This window comes from Trichogramma pretiosum, unplaced genomic scaffold, assembly GCF_000599845.2.
Source record: "Trichogramma pretiosum strain Unisexual culture from Peru unplaced genomic scaffold, Tpre_2.0 scaffold2, whole genome shotgun sequence".
Lineage (NCBI taxonomy): Eukaryota > Metazoa > Arthropoda > Insecta > Hymenoptera > Trichogrammatidae > Trichogramma > Trichogramma pretiosum.
This window is the reverse complement of record NW_019641687.1, coordinates 3,016,685-3,036,060: the sequence shown is the minus strand read 5'-3', so window position 1 is coordinate 3,036,060 and position 19,376 is coordinate 3,016,685. Positions and strand designations below refer to the sequence as shown.

Sequence of the window (19,376 nt, the reverse complement as noted above, 5' to 3'; positions counted from 1 at the left end):
AAAAATGTACTTTGGCCAGTTTCTCAACGCGAGCCTCACTATATGTATGCATGTATATACGCGGATGAAAAGGAAAGAAAAGAGTGCGAGCGACGCGGGAATTTCGAGTATTTAATCTGGGCGAGTTAGTCCAAGATCTCTTTTTCGGATTGAGAGCGCGAGGAAGTTTTTCTTTCTATATTCTCTTTTAGCTGCGCTCAAAACAACTTGGCTTTTACGAGAAAGGGACCCCCCTTTTAATAGTTGCCTTTTTTCCTGCTTCTTTGTGCAACGGACACAAATTTACCTCTGTTTTACTTTTTTTTTCTCAACGCGATTAAGCTATTTGATCTCTCTTTGCTATAGTGGTTATGATATATTTTAAAAATAAACTTCAAGAAGATTGATTACGGATAAAGTACACCCCCCTGCTATTCGTTATCGATGATTTTTTCTTTCGTCGAACCTCCACGCTCTCGTCTTTCTGATCTTCCAGTCCGTATATTATCACGCACGCAACCCTTTCGGCTCGAAGCGAGCAAAGAGTTTTAATGCTTTTTTAATAATCCAACCGGTCGCGCGTGCAGGCAGCCTAATGTCGCGCGAATTCGAATAGAAAAAAAATGGGGTCTGCGTGGTATACACGCATTGATTCGGCTTGAAATAAGTCTGATGTCGATCAACCCCTCGGTAGGTCTATATGAGCTAGTACAGTGGATATCCCAATTTTTTGTTTTAGCCGAAAATGATAGGTTGTACGCGCAATATCTTTTTTTTAGCGTTCGATGAAACTATTCCCCATGTCCATTGTTAGTTTTATTGCTTTTTCCCCGGTCTCATTAGTTTTTAATCAACGACTCGATACTAATGTTTTCGTAAACCTACACACACTTGCAAATCGCATGTAATATAACGTGGGCTAAGCCTTAAAGTGTACATACTCGTCAGTCGAGAATCAATTATCCACTCTAAAATCCTGAGGCATAATCATCATTATCGTGTGATGATCGCGAGGCATTTCTGAGGCGCACTAACAAGGCTGCATCTTTCCTCGGCTAACATGCTCATTTCCCCGAAATCAATAAAGCCTCTTGGCTTTTGGAAAATCCCTGCCCTCGAAAACTAAGCATCGCTCTCACGCAAGCCTCGAGAACTAGGCTTTGTCTGGCAGCAGGCAGCGGTGTATAGTAGCAGCAGCAGCAGGCCACAAGAGCGAGCTGAGGCGCGGGGTGGTGCAAGCGAACCGCGAAATCAATTTGGCCAGGACCTAGGCGTCGTATAGACTCGCTGTACAACTGAGTATGTGTGTGCACCGGCCTACTCTCGCCAACTCCGCAGAGGATAGAGAGAGAGAGAGCTGGAGATAGAGGACTGCCCACAACGCGGCGTGGCGGCACCAGCCTGTCGCTGCTGCAACCGTGTCGTTGACTCGACGAGGGTTATTATTTCGGAGAGGGAAGGATTTCTAGCTCGTGGACCGAACGGCTGCATCTCGGGGATCGATCAGCCGCACGTGAACCTGCCGATACGTACTGCAAGACGTACTTTTGTCATATCGGTGCTCGAGCGCGAAAAACGGAAATCCGATGAATAAGAGAATAGCTCGCGTTGCAGTGCGCGAATGTATAGTGCTCGTTTTCTCGCTTATACCCAAGCGTCAACCTGTCGAGGGTCAGTAAACTTATTCATCATCGTGTAAATTCACACGAAAAGACACGAATGTGAGACTGCGTCCACACGGCTCGTTCACCTACACACGTTGCGCACTCGTTAATGATTATTATTATTGTTACTGCGGTAAACTGATGTGTAGCATTAATGATTCGTACACTGCGCAGCGCGTGTATTATATGGCTCTATTCTCTCTCGCGATGTGGGAATAGATATTTAAACAATGTGCAGAGGCTCGGCGAACATGCCTCGTACTTATAGACGATTCAATCGTTGCGCACAGCTAATGACGGAGCTGCGATTCAATTAATAACTATAATGATCGAATGTACGCCCGGCGAAAAATATCAAACGGACAACTTTTGACGAATAGCGATTGATCTATTTAGAACGGCTTGTGTGTGTGATTTTTTTCGGCTCCAGCAAAGTAAAACAATACTTTGATAGTAGCAAAAATGACAAATGACGATCGAAAGCCGCAACTCGCGTCACTCATAAATACATATAAACGCGGCGTATGGAGAAAAGACGCGTGCGCAGCGTGATCGTGAAATCGAGTCGAAATTTGCGATAGCTCACGGGTATATGCGCGCGGGGCAGCGATTTACTGCCGCTCGCTAGTTCGGACTAGCGAAACGAGTGCACACTGCGCGCATGCACGTACGTATATAGGCACACACATACACTTACACTCTCTCACATTTATAAGCATGCATGTTTCATGCCGCGACTCAAACACGTCGGTCGTTCATTACGGGCTTGACTGGACGCGAGTCGGTCCGGCGCGCGAGTTCGCGCATATGTACACGTGTGTGTATGCATACGTGCACGCCGAGCGATGCCAATTATAATTAATGCTGAATCAATTTTTCAGTTGAGCTCTGATGTTGTATCCTAGAGGAGCAACAGCGGCAGAGGCAGCAGCGGTGATAGTAGCAAGCTTGCGCGAATTTGAATTATTCGTCAAAAGCTCACTCGCGATGCAGTTTAATTACAGGCGATAGTTTGTCGCGCGACTCAAAAATCGACCTACGAGCAGCTTTTATTGCGACGTCCGTTACTGGAATAGCCGCTCTCTCGAATAAGAGCACATGTGTGCGTGCACACGTCGGGATTCACACGAGCTGGAGAATAGCCGAGGCCGTAACGGTGTGGCGCGCTGCAGCAGGCCGGCCTCCGCGCTAATGTATAAGCGAATAATCCGAGCGATAAAGACAGATCATACTCGAGAGGCCTAGAGCCTCGTGCTTGCTTGTGTGTACACAGTGCAGCCGCCGACCCTTTAACTACTGGCTGAGAGAAAGAGAGAGAGAGAGAGAGAACGAGAGAGAGAGAAAAGCCTATATGCGCGGCGCATTTCTCCACATGCACACTAATGTCCATTATGTAATGTTTATACCCGGAGTTTGTACGGCCGTATAGAGCGCATATATAATAATTCGTTAACCCTCGGTGAAATTCAGATGCATGCACCTTTGATAGCGAGCCTGCGCGATATCGATAACGCTCAGCTCCCCGCTACACCGTCTATCGCAAACAAAAGCGCCGCTTCTTTCTTCCTTTTTCCGATCGCTAAATCGCGTCGGGGGGAAGCAGCAGCAGTAGCAGCAGCTGCCCAGCGCTCGCGCACGCATAATATAGATGCTTTGATAATTGCTGCTGCTGCTGTTGCTGGCCAAGCGAAAATCTAATGACCACCACCAGGGCGCAAATGCAGATGCGAGTGCTTTAATAGCTTCATCTAGCCGGAGAAAATCAAATTACAAAATTCAAAATTCCCGCGCGAATTACGATATGCGTTGAAATCAGCCTCGAGGAAGGAGCGATTATTGTTCGAACCGCAAATGACGCCTGCCGATAACGCAAATAAGAATCTATCGAGAGACTCGGGATTGATTCGGGAAATGAATACGTTCCGATTGCGACTTCATGCGCGTGGTTTTTTCCTACGCACCCGTATAAATGTGAACGATGATACGTTTCATATTCGACGTCGACACCGGGGCGCCGAGGGAGCTTTTTTAAAATCGCCTCACGTACTCGTCGCAAAATTGACCGGCACAATTTTAAAGCCCGCGATTAATGCCGAGGAAAAATTGCCACTCGCTCGTCGCATGAATAAAAATACACTCGAGTCGCGCGCAAGGGGCCGACGCCGCTGCTGCCGTAATGGCTATCGTCGTCGAAGCTTTACCTTATAATTTTTCCAACCCTTTTTTAACCGGTATATATGTATAAATTGTCCAACTTCTTACAGCAGCCGTCGTTCTCGCTCGCAACACTTCAAAGCAATAAAGAAAACATTAATTCGCTCTAATTCTCCAGACTCAAACATTCACGAAGGTGAAAAATCAAAGCGAAAAGCTTCAGCGTTTTATTCTTTCTTTTCTTTTTTACTTTGCTTCGACGGTCAAATGGTGCGCGGGCGAGAAATTAAAGATTAAAATATAAAAGCGCTACGCTCGTGACATTTTCATCTACCACTTTTCAGACGAGGTTATCCTTTTGCAGCTACATTTCAGCTCAAGGAGCCGGTGGCGCTTAGCTTCTTTTTCCAACAAATTAATATGTACGGCTCGGACGATGTTTCTCGGTTTTTATCCTCATTTCCAATTCCATCTGAGCGATATCTTTTTTTTCTATTCTCTTGTTTTCTTTTTTTTTTTTCACGAGAATAAACAAATCGTCGCATTTGAATGGCATTTAGCATAGGACCCTTCTAAAATACACACACGTGAATTAGCGCATAGACAGAGAAAGGGGTAGGATCAGCAGCACAGTGGCAAAGAATCGCATGGCCGAGTCGAGAAAAAGGCGAAATGGAAATTAGTTCGGACGTCCGTATGTCATGGCTGTATAGCCGAGTCTATTTAACCTAGTCACGACTTACGTACACGCTCGTATATCTATACTCGTGTATGTATGCGCGCACGCACGAAAGACCCCTTTCTCGTTTGATCGTCAATATTAGACGCCTACGCGCTATATACCTTCTAACTTTCCTTGCCTACCTTCTTTTTTTCTCTCTCTTTCGCTCGCTTCGTCTTTTTTATTCGAAAGGGTGAAGTCGGACAATGCAAACTGCTTTTTTGTGTCGAATTAGCCAAGCGCACGTGCCTCGACGAACAACCGGTCGTTTCGCGCTTACACAAACACAGGCGCTCACGCACGTGTGCCATGCCTCGATGTAAGAATACTTTTTGATTATTCGAAAATATATACTTCCAAATGCAACTTTTAATCGAACTTCGACGCAATATTATTATGTAGAAAAACTATTGCTTCGACAATTTCCGAAGCACGTAAGAAATTGCGTAAATTGTAACTTTCACCAGAGAGGCTTTGCGCGCAAGGTCACGCACAGGTTAAGCAAATATATGCATTATTTCATTTTTTCGCGAAGGCCTATCATCTTTTTTTTTGTTTGGCGACTAAATCGAGACAGCTCTTCAAGGTTTCAGTTCAATTACGGGACACGGTCGGCTTTGCGAGTTTCTTGCTTTACTCTTGTCTCTGCTTGGATTAAAAAGTATGAACATATCAATCGTTTGATAAATGCGCCGATCGATGTGCGATGGTAATAAGCAGCGGCGATACATAGCGTAATATTGCACGTTTTATGAACTTAATCCTCGCGCCTGGACACGCTTATGTAGCGAGAGTTGAAGAGCGCGTAAATTAATGGAAACAGTCGAGAGATATGCCTAAGTATCCGTAAATTAACTTAACATCACACTTTATCGAAATTAATACGGGAAACAGTTTACACTCGTTCAAGCGCCGCGAACTGTTCATTATATAGCGTACATAGACTGGCGCGCCGCGCGCAAACGCGAATCATAAACTTACTCATCTATAATCAAGCAAATTACCCTTTTCCACTGCGGCACTATATGCATGCGCTGCACACAGACCGAGTGCTGCGATGAGTATACGTATGTATATACTTTGCAGCGATCGCCGATTGTATAGCGGCGTGTGTCGGTGCGCGCACAAACACACCTGCGAGCATCGATAATGTCATTACGCAACGATTAGTCTTCCGAAAATCTCACCTTGTATACTGCACCCCACCGAGATGACCGCGTCGATTCCCGTGCGCAGATAAGACACCGAACCTTCCGAAGAATTAAAAGGATATAGACTAGCGTAGACTACTTTCTAATCGAATGCAGCCGAGTACGGTCACTATGTTGTACATTTTTCGCTCTGGAAAAATCGAAAATTTTCATAAATAAATTAAACTTATTTTGCAAGCAGCGATGACCGTGTTTTCGAGTTGCACTATATGTACTCGAGTGTTTGTGTGTGTATCAGTATATAGAGGATGAGTGGGGGCGGGGGGAGTCACAACAGCGCGTGCGGCAAAGAAAGGCACTTATCACGCGGTCAGCTTTTTAAGATTTATAAGCGCGGCGCTTTTATCGCCTATATGCATGTGTGCGCGCAGGTTAAAAGCGAGCCACGGCAGTAAAATAAGATATAGATTTCCATCTTGGACTTTCTAGTACACACGTACACGAACACCGTCTCGACTCGTATGCATGCTTGTGTATGTGTGTCTGAGCGTATGCGTGTGTGGGAGTCTTTCGCCGTTTTCTCCACCAGTGCGCATGTTCGTGAATTTTTTCCAGCCCAAGATCTTTAATTGGCGCTCGATGAGTACGTTAAGTAAAACGCACGCGATGTGTTTCTCCCGTTTTCGAAACAGAAACAACAACAACAAGACGTTGCGTGCGTAATTATTTTGAAGTTTCCAGTTTTTCCTTTTTTCCTCTTTCTCCTTTTTCGTTTCCCGATTTTCGACTGCATATATTCGCGATCGTTACATTAATTTCCCAAGCGTTTCACGTAAATATATTACCCCTCGCTATTTAAATTACACTTTCGATATTGGAATCGCAGACGCGAGCGAGCGCATGAAGCTCGATGTTGAGTTTTAATCATGAGAATTTATATTAACTATAAGCTAGGCGATTTAGACTAATTAAAGATAGCTTCGTCTTCGATGTAGCATATTCATTTCGATCGCGTGCGCCGCCTGACACGGGGAGCAAATTTATGTAGGCGATGAGTTGTAAGTGTGACGTGATCAAAGCCATGTTTGCCTTTGCATCTCATTGGATTGGACTCGGCGTTGGGCGAGAGAAAAAAAATGAGCAAACGTCACTACGGTGGCGGCCTTGAAAAGGCTCGCTTGGACTTGCTATAATTATCTAATTTAAGGTGCATAACTGTATTCTCTCGAGCTCGCTATCGATTCAATCGACCGTTGAGGCTTAATGAAAACATCGCGAGTCTTACATACAGCAGCGCATTCATTATCAGGGACACGATTCTCGAGTGGACTAGAAATAGACTCGGCGTAAGAATTTTTTCTCGGTAACTGAGTCATTCTCGCGCGCGCGCGCGCAGATAAGAAGACAAAAAATTACGCTCTATCACGCAAGAAAACTCGAATTTAATTTTAAAGAGCCAGTGGGGCAAAAAGTTCAAAGAGGAGCATAATCGTCAGTCATATCGTCGTTAGCATCTCTCACTAATATACATTGGTATTAATCTCCGATAAAACTGCGCTCGCTCGAAACGACAAATGGCTCGAGGAAAAATCGGGCGGGAAGAAAAAACGAGTCGAAGACGATCCCTGCTTGCTTCTGTATGACATTCATTCTGAAACATTAATTTTTACCCCTTTAAGTCGTGTTCGTCTCTCGTATACTAATGACTCGAATTTCTTTCTCGTCTACGCGGCGCTCGGATAGTTTTTTTCTCTCTCAATTGGTATCACGAGATCGTTTTAAAATTATACCGTGAAAAAAAAACAAACTGTGTACTTTATAACTCGATGACGTTATAAAATTCGGTTTTGCTGCTGTTGCCGCCGCCTCGCTCCAACAGGCGAATGACGAAATTTCGCCCCCACGGGCAATCTGCGGAAAAAATTGCTTGCACGAAGGGCGCGAAACGACTTAACGAAAAAAGGGGTACGACAAGAATGAGACGTCGTGCCGCGCCGAGCGTACACAAACACGAGTGGCGACGTTTGACTTTGCGTGCGCTCGCTCGTTGTCTGTATGATGCACGCAAAAGCCAAGTATTTTTCTCGGCGCGTCAATTTTTCCTTTGGCAACAAAAAGTCGTATTATTACAAGCGCGAGAGTACAATCGTAACACGATCGTTGCGGTGCGAGTGCGTACAAAAAAAAGGAGTATAGTCACGCATCCTCTTCTTCTTCTGCTGCTGCTTCTCGCCTCGCACGCAGCCCTTTTTTTCTTCGACTCTATAATAGAGCTCCTTTCTCGAGCTGCTACAATAGAAAACCGCTTACACCCTCAGCACTCATCTTTTGCGCGACTCGGGCAGTGGCTTTTTTCCACATTGTGTCGCTGCGCGAGAACCCTTTTTCACATCCTAGACCGTACAATAGTCTCATCAGGCATCGGGAATAAATTACTTACACAGCAGAGGCTCTTTCACGTCCGTGCATGTGTACAACGAAAAATTATTATCGAGAGTCACCCGCGAGAAGTGAAAAGAGACAGCAACAGCGGCGAGGATACGTTTCTTTACACACGAGTATTTTCTATGCTCCGACACATCTGTGCCTCTATATTCTTGGGAATCGTACATCGAGCTCGACCATCGAACGAATTCGCATATGCGCGCTGCTGCAAAATTCATCGGCTACAAATGCCGCCGGAGGCATAAATTGTTCGATCACATTATCAATCTTTCCGTAAACAGCAGCAGCACTATCGTAATCAACGCTAAACATTAAGCTACTCATTGGCAGAACGTGGGTGTATAGGCGTACATGTATAGCCGCCTCCTCGTAGTCGTCGTCGTCGTCGCGCCGAATAAATCAGTTCGGATTCATTGCTTCCTGCTGCTATAGCTTCCGTTTCTACCCCCGTCATCATCATCATCATCATCCTCCTCGTAGTCATTATTAAAACCCCAAAAAATCATTAAACTTCCAGCCAATTACACCTCTCACGCGAAAAACTCGGCGTAAGAAAGCAAAGTCGTACATAAGATTCGATCGGGCCTGCTGAAATTATAAAAGGTTCATCGGCCTCGCTCGGCGTATGTGTGAGTGTACGCGTGTGTAAGTGGATATATCTGCGTTAGGTTGCAGCAGCTTCTATAACGCATATATTCTGCAAGCCACGAGGGCGCATGAAACGAGCTCGAGAGGGAAGGGTTACCATAGCCCCCGGGGTCAGCGACACCACGTTGCACTGACTGCTTATTCTCTCTCTCTCAGCTCAGCTCAGCTCAGCAGCAGCAGCAGCACCACCACCACCATTACCATCATCGTCGTCGCCAGATATGTACATTTATGCGTCCGAAATTTTCTTAGCTCGCCATCGTAAGCTCGAATTATACGTAGCCCGCATATCGAGTCTAATTACTCCGGCAAAGCGATCCATTGATACAAATCGCGCGTGTATAATCCCTCTGCTGCCGCCTCTGATGCTGCCACTGCTGCTACTTTGTATAATGAGATTCCGAAACTCAATGATTCTTAACGCATCGTACGTATATAATACTATGTATATAATGAAAATCAATCAAAAGCTCGGAAAATTCGCGCAAACTGCTCGTGTCATTTATTTCGTTCCGGTCGCTTTGAAGTATCGCTAAATAATCATAACGAATAATCGCATGGCACAATTGACGCTCGTTAAATAAATTCGTGTCTCACCCGCCAAACGAGCAGCGACGAAGGCTTTAATTTACAATAAAACAACGCCGCTGCTTTTCATTATCGAAATTTGTTCGACAACAAATCGCGCGCGCGCGCTTATCGGCTTTACAATATATTATAATACTGGTCGCGTATTATAGTCAAGTATCAAGTGTTGAAGTAATGAGGCACAAAAAATCGACTCGATATTATACGCTCATGTGTGTATGTGTGTGTGTGTGTAAACACAAAAGACCGCCTGTGCCCGTCCACCGCGCGTATAATATGTGTGTGTATCGCGTGAATAAAGCGAAAGAAGAAAAAAAATTACAAGGCAGCAGGTGCGCGAGGGCGTCTCGAGCCATATGCCTCGTGCACTATACACCCGCTACATTCGCGGGCGCGCGCATCTTGGCCGGAAGCGCGCCAGCGTAGTATCGTCGAAAAATCTTCGGCCTCGAGTCGCACTTTTGATTGTTAAACCCTTTTTTTTGCAGGCAATTTGTATGCTAAAGCGATAAATATATATCATAGCCTGGGACGACTGTGCAGCACCGAGTTCTGTTTGTGTATGGGTTTGTGTGTTTGTGATCGGTGCGAGCTGCGCTGCACGCGCGTGTATCTGATCTGCTGCTGCTGTATATACGGGCTGCGGTTTCATAACTGCACACTGCCAAGCGCCTCCGCAAACTTAAACGAACGAACGTCACTGTCCTTGTTTTTTTAAAGCAAACGAGCCAGCTAATTTCACCGCGCGAAATTTGCCAAATAAACAAACGAGTTGGTAATTGAATTCTCGCGTGGAAAAATTCGAAACGTCCTACGCGTTATACACGTCCAAAGAGTATGTATAGGCGACCGTTCGGCTGACGCGTTTTTTCCCTATTTTTCCGTTAAATTTAATTACAGGCCGGCGCAAACACACGCGTATAGCTACTACACATTATAATACACGGCGTATACGGCAACTGGCATTAATAATTCACAAAGAAGCTCAGCCGAGCCTGCTTGTGTATGCCTGTAGAATACGTGTGTGTGTGTAGAGAGAGCAGAGATGGATATCGATTTACGCACAATATTATAGTGCGGAGTCTGATAAATTTTTCAAATTTCCAAAGCACGCGGCATTCCAGGCTCTACTGTGCGCAAATAATCCCTCTATCGCAATATTCCGGATTTCCCACAACGCGCGTAGATAGGCCCTACTGCTGCTGTTCTCGCGCGCATATATATAGTCGAGATTAAAAGGTCTGCGCGTGCAATACACAACGGCGCGGGTAGCGCATACCATCATCTACTAGATTCGTTCTTTCTCTCTCTCTCGCTCGCACATTATGCGAAGCAATATGTACCGGCCGACTATCACCGTTTGCTTACTTGTGTGCGTGTGATATACGCGTATTTACGTACGAGCAGCAGCGCATCCGCGCCAAATTTCGCACCCCCTCGCACGTATGCTATGTGCAGCACCTTATACGCGGCCAAAGTACTATTTTGTATTTTTATTTGCATGCTCTCTCGGCCGTGCAACAGCCAAACGAGTGGGATACTTTTTTTTTATAGCTGCAGTAATCCATCCGAATGCAAAAAAAATTGCCAGAAAAAAAACCGTCTAATCTCACGGTGAATTTTCATTTTCTCTTCTCTCGTGCAAGTATGCACGGTGCAATAGCCGCTCTTGCATCGGTGCAGTGTAGCAACATCGGCCATAAATTTCTCGTCCAAAATTCCCCGGACGCACCCCTAGAGCAGGAGCAGTATTAGAGTAGAGCTAGGCTGTAGAGAGAGAGAGCGGGTGAAAGAGAGAGAGAGGCTAGGTTAGCGTCAGTGCACCAGCAGCGGCGGCGGCGGCGGCTGCTACCGATGATGACTGCAGCGCGCGCAGCACACATACACACGCACACTCTTGCAGTTTCTCTCGCCAAGGGGGGTAGAAATCATTAAATGGGCGTGGTAGCGTGTGCTTCAACGAAGCTCGCCTGTTCTATGCTGTACGTGTAGTGGTGTACGTGCCCGGATGACGGTCACGTGGTCCTTTTGCACTGGCCCCAAGATGGCCGGTACCGGAGCCCCTACTACCCACCTTTTTGCTCGCCGCTCTCATACCGACTCCGCTGCTGAACTCTCCCCTGCACTCGTACACACACATACGCACTCACACACGTACGAGGCGCATGACGATGCAACGAGCGCAAACCTTCCCTCCTAGCGCGAGCTGCGCGTATTTATGCTCTTTGCAACAGTCATTTGTTATTGGCCATTTTATTTTAATGATTTCCAGCGCAGCGTAGCCTGCAACGCTCCGCTGCGCTTAGCGCACTACTATGTACCGCGCGAGGCAGGCAGTGCTGCAGCTACGTCTAGCAATATAGGCGACTGTATATGTGTACGGGCGCGCTGGAAATTGCGTTAACCCCGGTCCTATCGTGCTTACGCAGACACGCACATTCACGCGCGTTGTTGACTTTTTGCGACGTTCCCTCCTCGCGCCGACGGGGGTAAGGTTTAATATATTCGACGCCATGATTTTGTGCAACAGCAGCTAGCAATGCTCTGCATCGCTGATTTTGTCATTGCGCGCATACGAGCGCATATACGAGCACATACGTATACGGATAGATAACGATGTTTTCGCAGAGGAGTGGCAGAATTGAAGATAGCTGCGGGAGCTGAGTTTCAAAAGGGGTATCGGTCATTTTTTTTCCGAATGGGAAGAGGAGGAAGAAACTTGTATTTGTTAGTCATCGTCGACTGAGAGTTAATTTTGTCCAGCCGACTAGTTTATATTCAACTGTACAAAGACGTGAGAAAATGCATAGCAATGAAAATTGTTGTTGCGAGTTTTTTTTTTTCATCTATCCTCGCTATTCACGCGGCATGTACGATCCAAGATGTAACTTTCTCGCATACGAGCTCTTTTCCACGGTGCAATATTTTAAAGCCGGACAACGAAGACACGGGATTGTACTACTTTTAATCTCTTAATCTACGTGCGCAGGGTTTTGTCTATACATCATCGCTGTATGAAACACACTCGCACACACACACACACACACACACTCATATATACAAATAGAAGAACCGTTATAAAATTGTAATTACGTTTTTTGCCTAACTGCGCTTGAGTAATAGTCTTGTTTTTACCGCGAAACCATCTCTTTTGCTTGATCACAGTCTGCTTTTTACCTCCCCGAATTAATCAAAAAACTTTGAACACACGGGTTGGAAGTTGGAGGAAAAAAACAACAACAAAATGAAATAAAAAAGAAGAAACTCGGCTATTGTGTGATAAGCGAGCGCGTGTATCGTTACAGCCCCGGCCAAATTAGGTACGTGCATATAATAAAGCGCCGTCTTACGTAACCGTGAACTTGCAGTGCTGTGTATACCGTGAGGCCGCTCGCGCACTGCTAGAGAACTGGTTTCGAAAAAGAAAACTCTCTTTTACTATCCCGTTCCCCCTCGCGCGCGCACATATACTCTATGCGGTGTTGTTGCTGCTGCTGCTGCTTCTTGCATAGCCTCGGAAAAAAATACTTCGTTCCTTGTAATACGCTACATCATCCTGGTCGCGTCGAGTCGTTGTCCAGGTTTAACCAGAGAAGAGAATGGGACTAGATGAAAAATGAGTTTGCGAGAGCTGAGCGATGCACGTAGAGCAGCACTACACTGCACGCTGCGGACTGCACAGGCATGAGACAAGCGCACAGCGGAAGATGCGTCGTGCGAATTTTGCAACTATACTCTCTTTGCTCGAATCATCGTGCCAATGATGACTATGTGATAGCTAGGCTGCTGCATTCTCGCAGGATGATTAAATTTTTTTTCTTTCGCTGCCGTTGCGTCCGAATTCTAATGCAGTGCGCGCCGAAGACAATATATTTGCATAAATGCAGCGCTGCACACACGCTTATATACGCAGGGGAATTTTCAAGCAACAAAGCTCTGAAATGATTTCCCGTTCATTTCCAGCGAATAATCAAGCGCGAGTTTAAACAAGAAAGCCCGTATTTCAGTTCCTAGATGAATGATCAATATTTGCATTGCACTGCTTGTGCCGGTGCCTGCGTGTGCAGCACTGGCCGAGCGAGTGTAGAGACGGTGGTGGCGGCGGCGGTGGCAGTGGCATTAAACATGCCTGACCATTGAAAATAAGTCGAAAAATATATGCTCAGACAGACTCGATACAGGTTGTTGCGTATTATATATATAAATGCACGCACATGTATGAACACGCATATCGGTGCAAATCAACTGTGTATAGCTCGCGCTCCTAGCGATCGAATTATCATTTTTAGAAAAGCGAGAGCTGCAACAGTAAGCAACGCAACGGCTACAGTCTCGAGGCTCATGCATAAAACAGTAGGCCCTCTATGATAAATTTCAGTAAATCTCGACCCCTGACTTCACCCTGCAGCGAAAACACACTCGCGGGCGCGCGCGCGCCTCTATTTGAACGAGATTCATTGTGAATTCATGGCCGCCGCGCTGCTGCTGCTGCTGCTGCTTTATGCCTCTTCAAACATTAACGCCCGGAGAGTATCCAGGAATTGTGTCCTTGTGTATTGCACAAATTGAAAATACACGTACATGTATGCAACAATGTCTGATATACACGCACACGCACGCATACGCATGCAGTGCGAGGTAGAGAGAGAAATTTGCGCGCACAATTTTTAGACGTACAAAAGCGATTCGTCATTGAGTGCGCGAAAAATAAAACATCCTACGAGCGAAGAGAGAGTCTGCACATGTGCATGCATGTGTGCACGAGTGTGTGTAGGTGACATGCAAGAGGGAGCTCGCCGACGAGCCGACGCCCTGTGTGCATGCGATGATATTGATGATACTAACTAAAAGTCATCGAACCTGCTACTGCTGCTGCGCTCTACGTAGCACTGGCGAAAATCCTCCCTTTTTCCGCCAAAAATACAGTCATCGAACCAGTGCCGCCGGTGGGGATTTTTTGCCGTGCGCTTTCTCTGGCGTGTACACGCGAAAAGCCAAAAAGCCAAAGTCATGAATATTCAAACGTTTCAAAGTCATCGCGTCTAGCATCGCAAAAAGTGCGCTAGCATGAAAATCATCGACACAAAAAAAAGGTGCTAGCAGCTCGATACTTGCAGCGGGCGCATGTATGTATCGTAGCACCTGCTGAAAAATCATCGTCGAAAAAAAAGTGATACCGAAGCGCAGTCGAAAAACATCCAATAGGCCTCGACAAAGAGAGCGAGATATTCTGCGGGTCTTTCATCTCTCGTGCATTGCGCCCCTAGGCCTGCGCTATACACGCAGCACACGGTACGTATAGCAGCAGCGGCGGCAACGAACATGCGAAAGGGGTGGTTTGCGAAAGGCTCGTATATACTAAAACACAAGCGCGCCTGGCGAGTGTGCGCGCGCGGTTTAATGATTTTGCACACATGCATAGACGCGTTGGCTCTCTCTCTCTCTCTCTCTCTCTCTCTGTCTCTCGCTCACACACACACACGCACACAAGGCCGGAATTTCGATGACGCTACCAGCCAGCAGCAGCAGGATCCCTCCCTCTTTCTGATGACGCTTTCCTCTCTCGCTCTGGCTCTTCTGTATAGTAGCAGTAACACACATTTAAATGAGTTTACACGTACGCGCGCCACGCGTAAATTTTACAGGCCCGTCCGGTTTCTGGCCTATGTTGAGAGTGAGAGAGAGAGAGGACGAAATGTATTATACATGGGATTGCAGGGGACATTAATTTTCTGCCCTCGACGTGCGCAACCTAAAGCTACGTATATGCATACACACACATACGTACACTGACGCTCGAGTGTACATGCGCGAACGTATACGTATGTATAATACGCGTTCTTCATCTGGCTTCGCCAAAGGAAAACTCGAGTGGGCGCAGGCATATTTTTCTGACGTCGATTATAATCGCTGAAAAGGGAATTATGCATCGATTTCTCGTCTCGCTGTCGACCGGGGGTGAAAAAAAAATTATTCTCTCAAACTTGGAGCAAAAACTAATGAAACGTGTTTAAAAAGAGAAAAGAAAAGTATTCTTAAACTGTATATATGTAGAGAACGAGATAGATAAGAGTCGGTGTAAGAGAAAAGGATTGTGTACAAGGAAGGGGTGCAACGAGATTCATCAAAATGCTCTTATAGCATATATCTATAGGCAGACGTAGAACTCTCTAACGCGCGCCAGCTTACAAAAAAAGGGGTCGTCGCGCGTTTAATATCAGCTTCTGCTGCTCTGAATCTTCTTTCTTCTTCTTTTCATTCTTAACCCGGATGGCATGCGCAACATTTTAAATTTAATAATTCGTTCGCTCGTGTCCGTGCCCAGCGGCCATGTACTACTGAGCCTGAGCGAAGCCAATTATTATTGTTTTGATTGGCGCTGTTGCTGCTTCTGCTATAGTAGTATACTGCACGCACACGGGGATGGATTGTAGAATTTATTCAATTTATCGTTTGGCTTTGCTTCGTTTCACCTTCTTCGTTTTTTTCTCCACTGCGCCTTCGTTCATCGATTAAAGCAATATCCGCGGCTTTTTTCCTTCCAGTATACATAGGCAGTCACGAGGGATGAGAGATAACGATGAATCGCTCGGCTCGCATTAATGTACTACTCCGTTTGATCTGCATATTCTCCTTTGAAGCAGGTCAGCCGAGTGATCGATGTTATTTCTTCGTCTTTTTTATTTCGTAAACACTCGAGACGCGACCTACATTCCCCCTGCATAGTAGCGAAAAAGTAAATTTTATTTACTCGCATACCCTCCTGCACTCGGGCTGCACGGAATAAATAATTTTTGGCGCTAATAGTTATGCGCCGTATCATCAGCGGAATTTCTTTCGCACGTACTGCATGTAATATAGGTGGGCAATTTCTAATCCACAACTACACTTTGAGCCACGCAAAGCCACAAGCAAAGAATCACTTAAAAAGCGTACAAATCGACCACCGTATGCGCGCCATCTCACCGCAAAACACACCGTGCAACACATACAGATTATATGTATACGCCGCGAATATGTGTTGTGTTGCACTGGTCGCGTGCCAATAATGCCGGCAACTCGGCGGCACACGGCGCGAGCGTTTCCGCCTCCCGCGCGAGCGCCTGTTCTCCGCGCAGATATTCACCTCTGGAAGAATACACAGAAGTAAGACAGAGAAGAAGCGTGTATTAAGCACGTTGGTATTGCTCAAACTTTAAGTGGAGTCAATCGAACGAAACTTCTGCGCTTCTGGCCCGGCTGAATACACGTGCTCTCCTCGTCGAGCGGCTGTATTTATCGGGGGCAAGCTTTTACACGGTCAAAATTGCCACCTACACTATGATTTTCGCTTCATTTCCAAACTTTTGCGAGCTCGAACAAACTTTCTCGATCGAATTAATTTTTATCAAAGTGCCGAGTGATAAACATTCGCACATGCAGACAGACGCGTAAAAGTGTAGAGGGGAAAAGCCGTAATTCCTGAGAAACGACGCGAGCCATCAATAATCCACTGTACTTGCAGCTACATGCTTATCTAAGCTCAGTGCATGATATGGTGTATTATACGCAAGCATAATAAGTCGGAAAAAGGGAAGAAGGGAATATAAAGTAGGCAGTGCTTGGTATGCGCGAGTGTGTGTGTGTGTATGTGTGTGTGCATGTGCTGCGTGTTGTGTTGTGTACATGTGCGCCGCGCGCGTACTAGCCTCGCGATAAGAAACGTCTATCCTCCTCCTCTTCCTCCTCTTGGCTGTGCGCGCGTACAGTATACAGCACAGCAAGTATAATAAAAGAAGCCACCCAATACACCATAATATTTTCTATCCACTGCTCCACCCACTGCATAACGTATTAATAATGCGATTTTAATTGCGCCTATATGTGCGCCAAGCGGTTCCATGCGAGCGCGATATGGAAAAATATTGGACATAAGCGATGGTACTGCACTGGGCGCGCGAGGGGTAGGTTAAAAAGACGGCTAAATAAGTAATTGGTCTTCTTTCTCTCTCTTTCTCTCTCTTTCTCTTTCGCGCTCGAATGCCATTGTTAGCCTACGTATAGTATATAGTATATACAAGCTCAAGGGCCGTATTGTGGGGTCTTCGACACATATTGACCTTTCGCGGGTGGTACGCGCGTCCGCGTACACATACTTCTTTCTTCCTATCTCTTCTTTTTCGACGCCCCAAGATCCTATGCGTAAATGATAATGCGTTTACGTACACTATTTCATATACACCCATGTATATCACCACTTGACTTGACTTTGTCGTTGCTTAAAAAGGCTTTTATTGTTGAAAATCTCTGGTTATATTTAGCACCGAGTTTATACCTCTTCTCGAGAATTTTATTTTCAGTTTTCTTCTCCGCTACCGCACATTGCCTTTTTTCGGTTTATTTTGCCTTCCGCTGAGGTCAAAAAACTGGTGGCTTTTACAATATTAAATCGGCGCCATGTACATAATCATAAGCCAAGATTTATTCTCGTAACAAAATAAATCAATAGAGTTCGAGAGTTTTATTCCGTAGTATGAATCGAATAATCTCTATGAAATATTGAAAATAAAGAAAGATTCGAGATTTCCTCGTCACTGCGATAGAAGAAAAGCAGTTATTTAAAAAAAAAAGAAAAATTTTTTTTAGTACTTGAATAAAACATGATATCGACGCGTGCAGAACACAGAAAAAAAGATGTCGATATTAATAAAACTTAAATCAAGCCAATCGCCCGTGCAAATTATGATACAGAAGGAAACGAAGAATAAGACAGAAGGAGAGGGAAGGAGGAAAGGGCCAAGTTACGATGCTCAGCTGGCTGAGTAGCAAAGTTTTCGCCTGTCGTTACTCCTTTGCGATGATGAATGGGATGTAATAGCCGTAGCGCAAATTGAAGGGCCCTCGATGGTCCTTCTTTTTTTCCTCCTTACTCTAATAGGTGTGTTATAAAACACATTCAATATGATTACTTTTTATCTCGATGAAATTCCCACATTTACGAGAGGAAAAAATATCAACGACGTATCGATCGGCCATAACGCGCGCAACCCAAGCGCACACGCATACACGTACGTACGCCAATCATTTCCATTAGAATGCGTTCCGGTGTATACTTAGCGGATATTAGGCTTAGAAGGACGAAGTGCGCATCAATTTCGATATAGCATTGGCATCTCGGGATATGCCGCAGCTGCAGCGGAGCTTGAATTATTTCACGAGCGTTTCAAAATTAATGACAAACCTCTGCTTGCGCGCACCCGCGCGGGTGCGCAGCCGTCTTGATTGTCTCGCGAGAGTTATGACCCGCAGCGAGCGTTTGTTGCTGTGCTCGCTGCACGGCTCCTTCTCAAATTATCCAATCGACTGTGAGCTAGTCCCGATATATATGTGCCTCTCGATCGTGAAAAATATACACGTTTAATAACTGGTGTTCATGTGTGTGTGTTTTTTTTTCTCTAATTACAGGTGAACGGCCGTACAAGTGCCACCTACCCGACTGCGGCCGAGCCTTCATCCAGCTGTCGAATCTACAGCAGCACCTGAGGAATCACGACGCCCAGGTCGAGCGGGCCAAAAATCGTCCGTTTCACTGCAGCATCTGTGGCAAGGGCTTTGCCACGGAGTCCAGTCTTAGGACCCACACGTCGAAGGTCAGTCATGTATGTACCAAATCCGACGTCCATTTATTAGCAAAAAACAGTTTTGTTGATAATGCAAGGCAAAACAAGAAAAACAGTAAAACTACATGTTGGCTCTCAAAAATTACTATCGTATTAACTTCTTGGCTAAATTGGCATTTCAAAAGAACATCTTTCCGTTCATTAAAAAAAAAAAAAAAGATAAAATAATAAAAAATAAATAGAAATAAATAAAAAGCAAGTGACGAGTATAAAATTGGACGATTGTTTGGCAAAGTACGCGATTATTTACGGGCAAAACGTCCTGACTATAAATCGTACGAGTAAACGCGTAGATGCAGACTCGCATTGGCAAAGGCAAATCGTCCAATATTATACGAGCTTACGCATAGCATTTGTAACCCTTCTA

At 45.5% G+C, this 19,376-nt stretch overlaps 1 protein-coding gene across 8 annotated transcripts in view; it reads left to right on the top strand.

Moving 5' to 3' along the window:
* LOC106658981 (zinc finger protein 853-like) overlaps positions 1-19,376 on the top strand; it is an 82,003-nt gene that overhangs the window by 47,820 nt on the left and 14,807 nt on the right. For 6 of the 8 annotated variants that reach the window (XM_023461375.1, XM_023461371.1, XM_023461372.1 and 3 more), the window contains exon 5: positions 18,795-18,979. In XM_023461375.1, the coding sequence (XP_023317143.1) occupies positions 18,795-18,979 (185 nt within the window). Of the gene's footprint in view, positions 1-18,794; positions 18,989-19,376 lie in introns of all 8 variants that reach the window. The other 2 variants (XM_023461374.1, XM_023461373.1) reach the window with 1 other exon arrangement.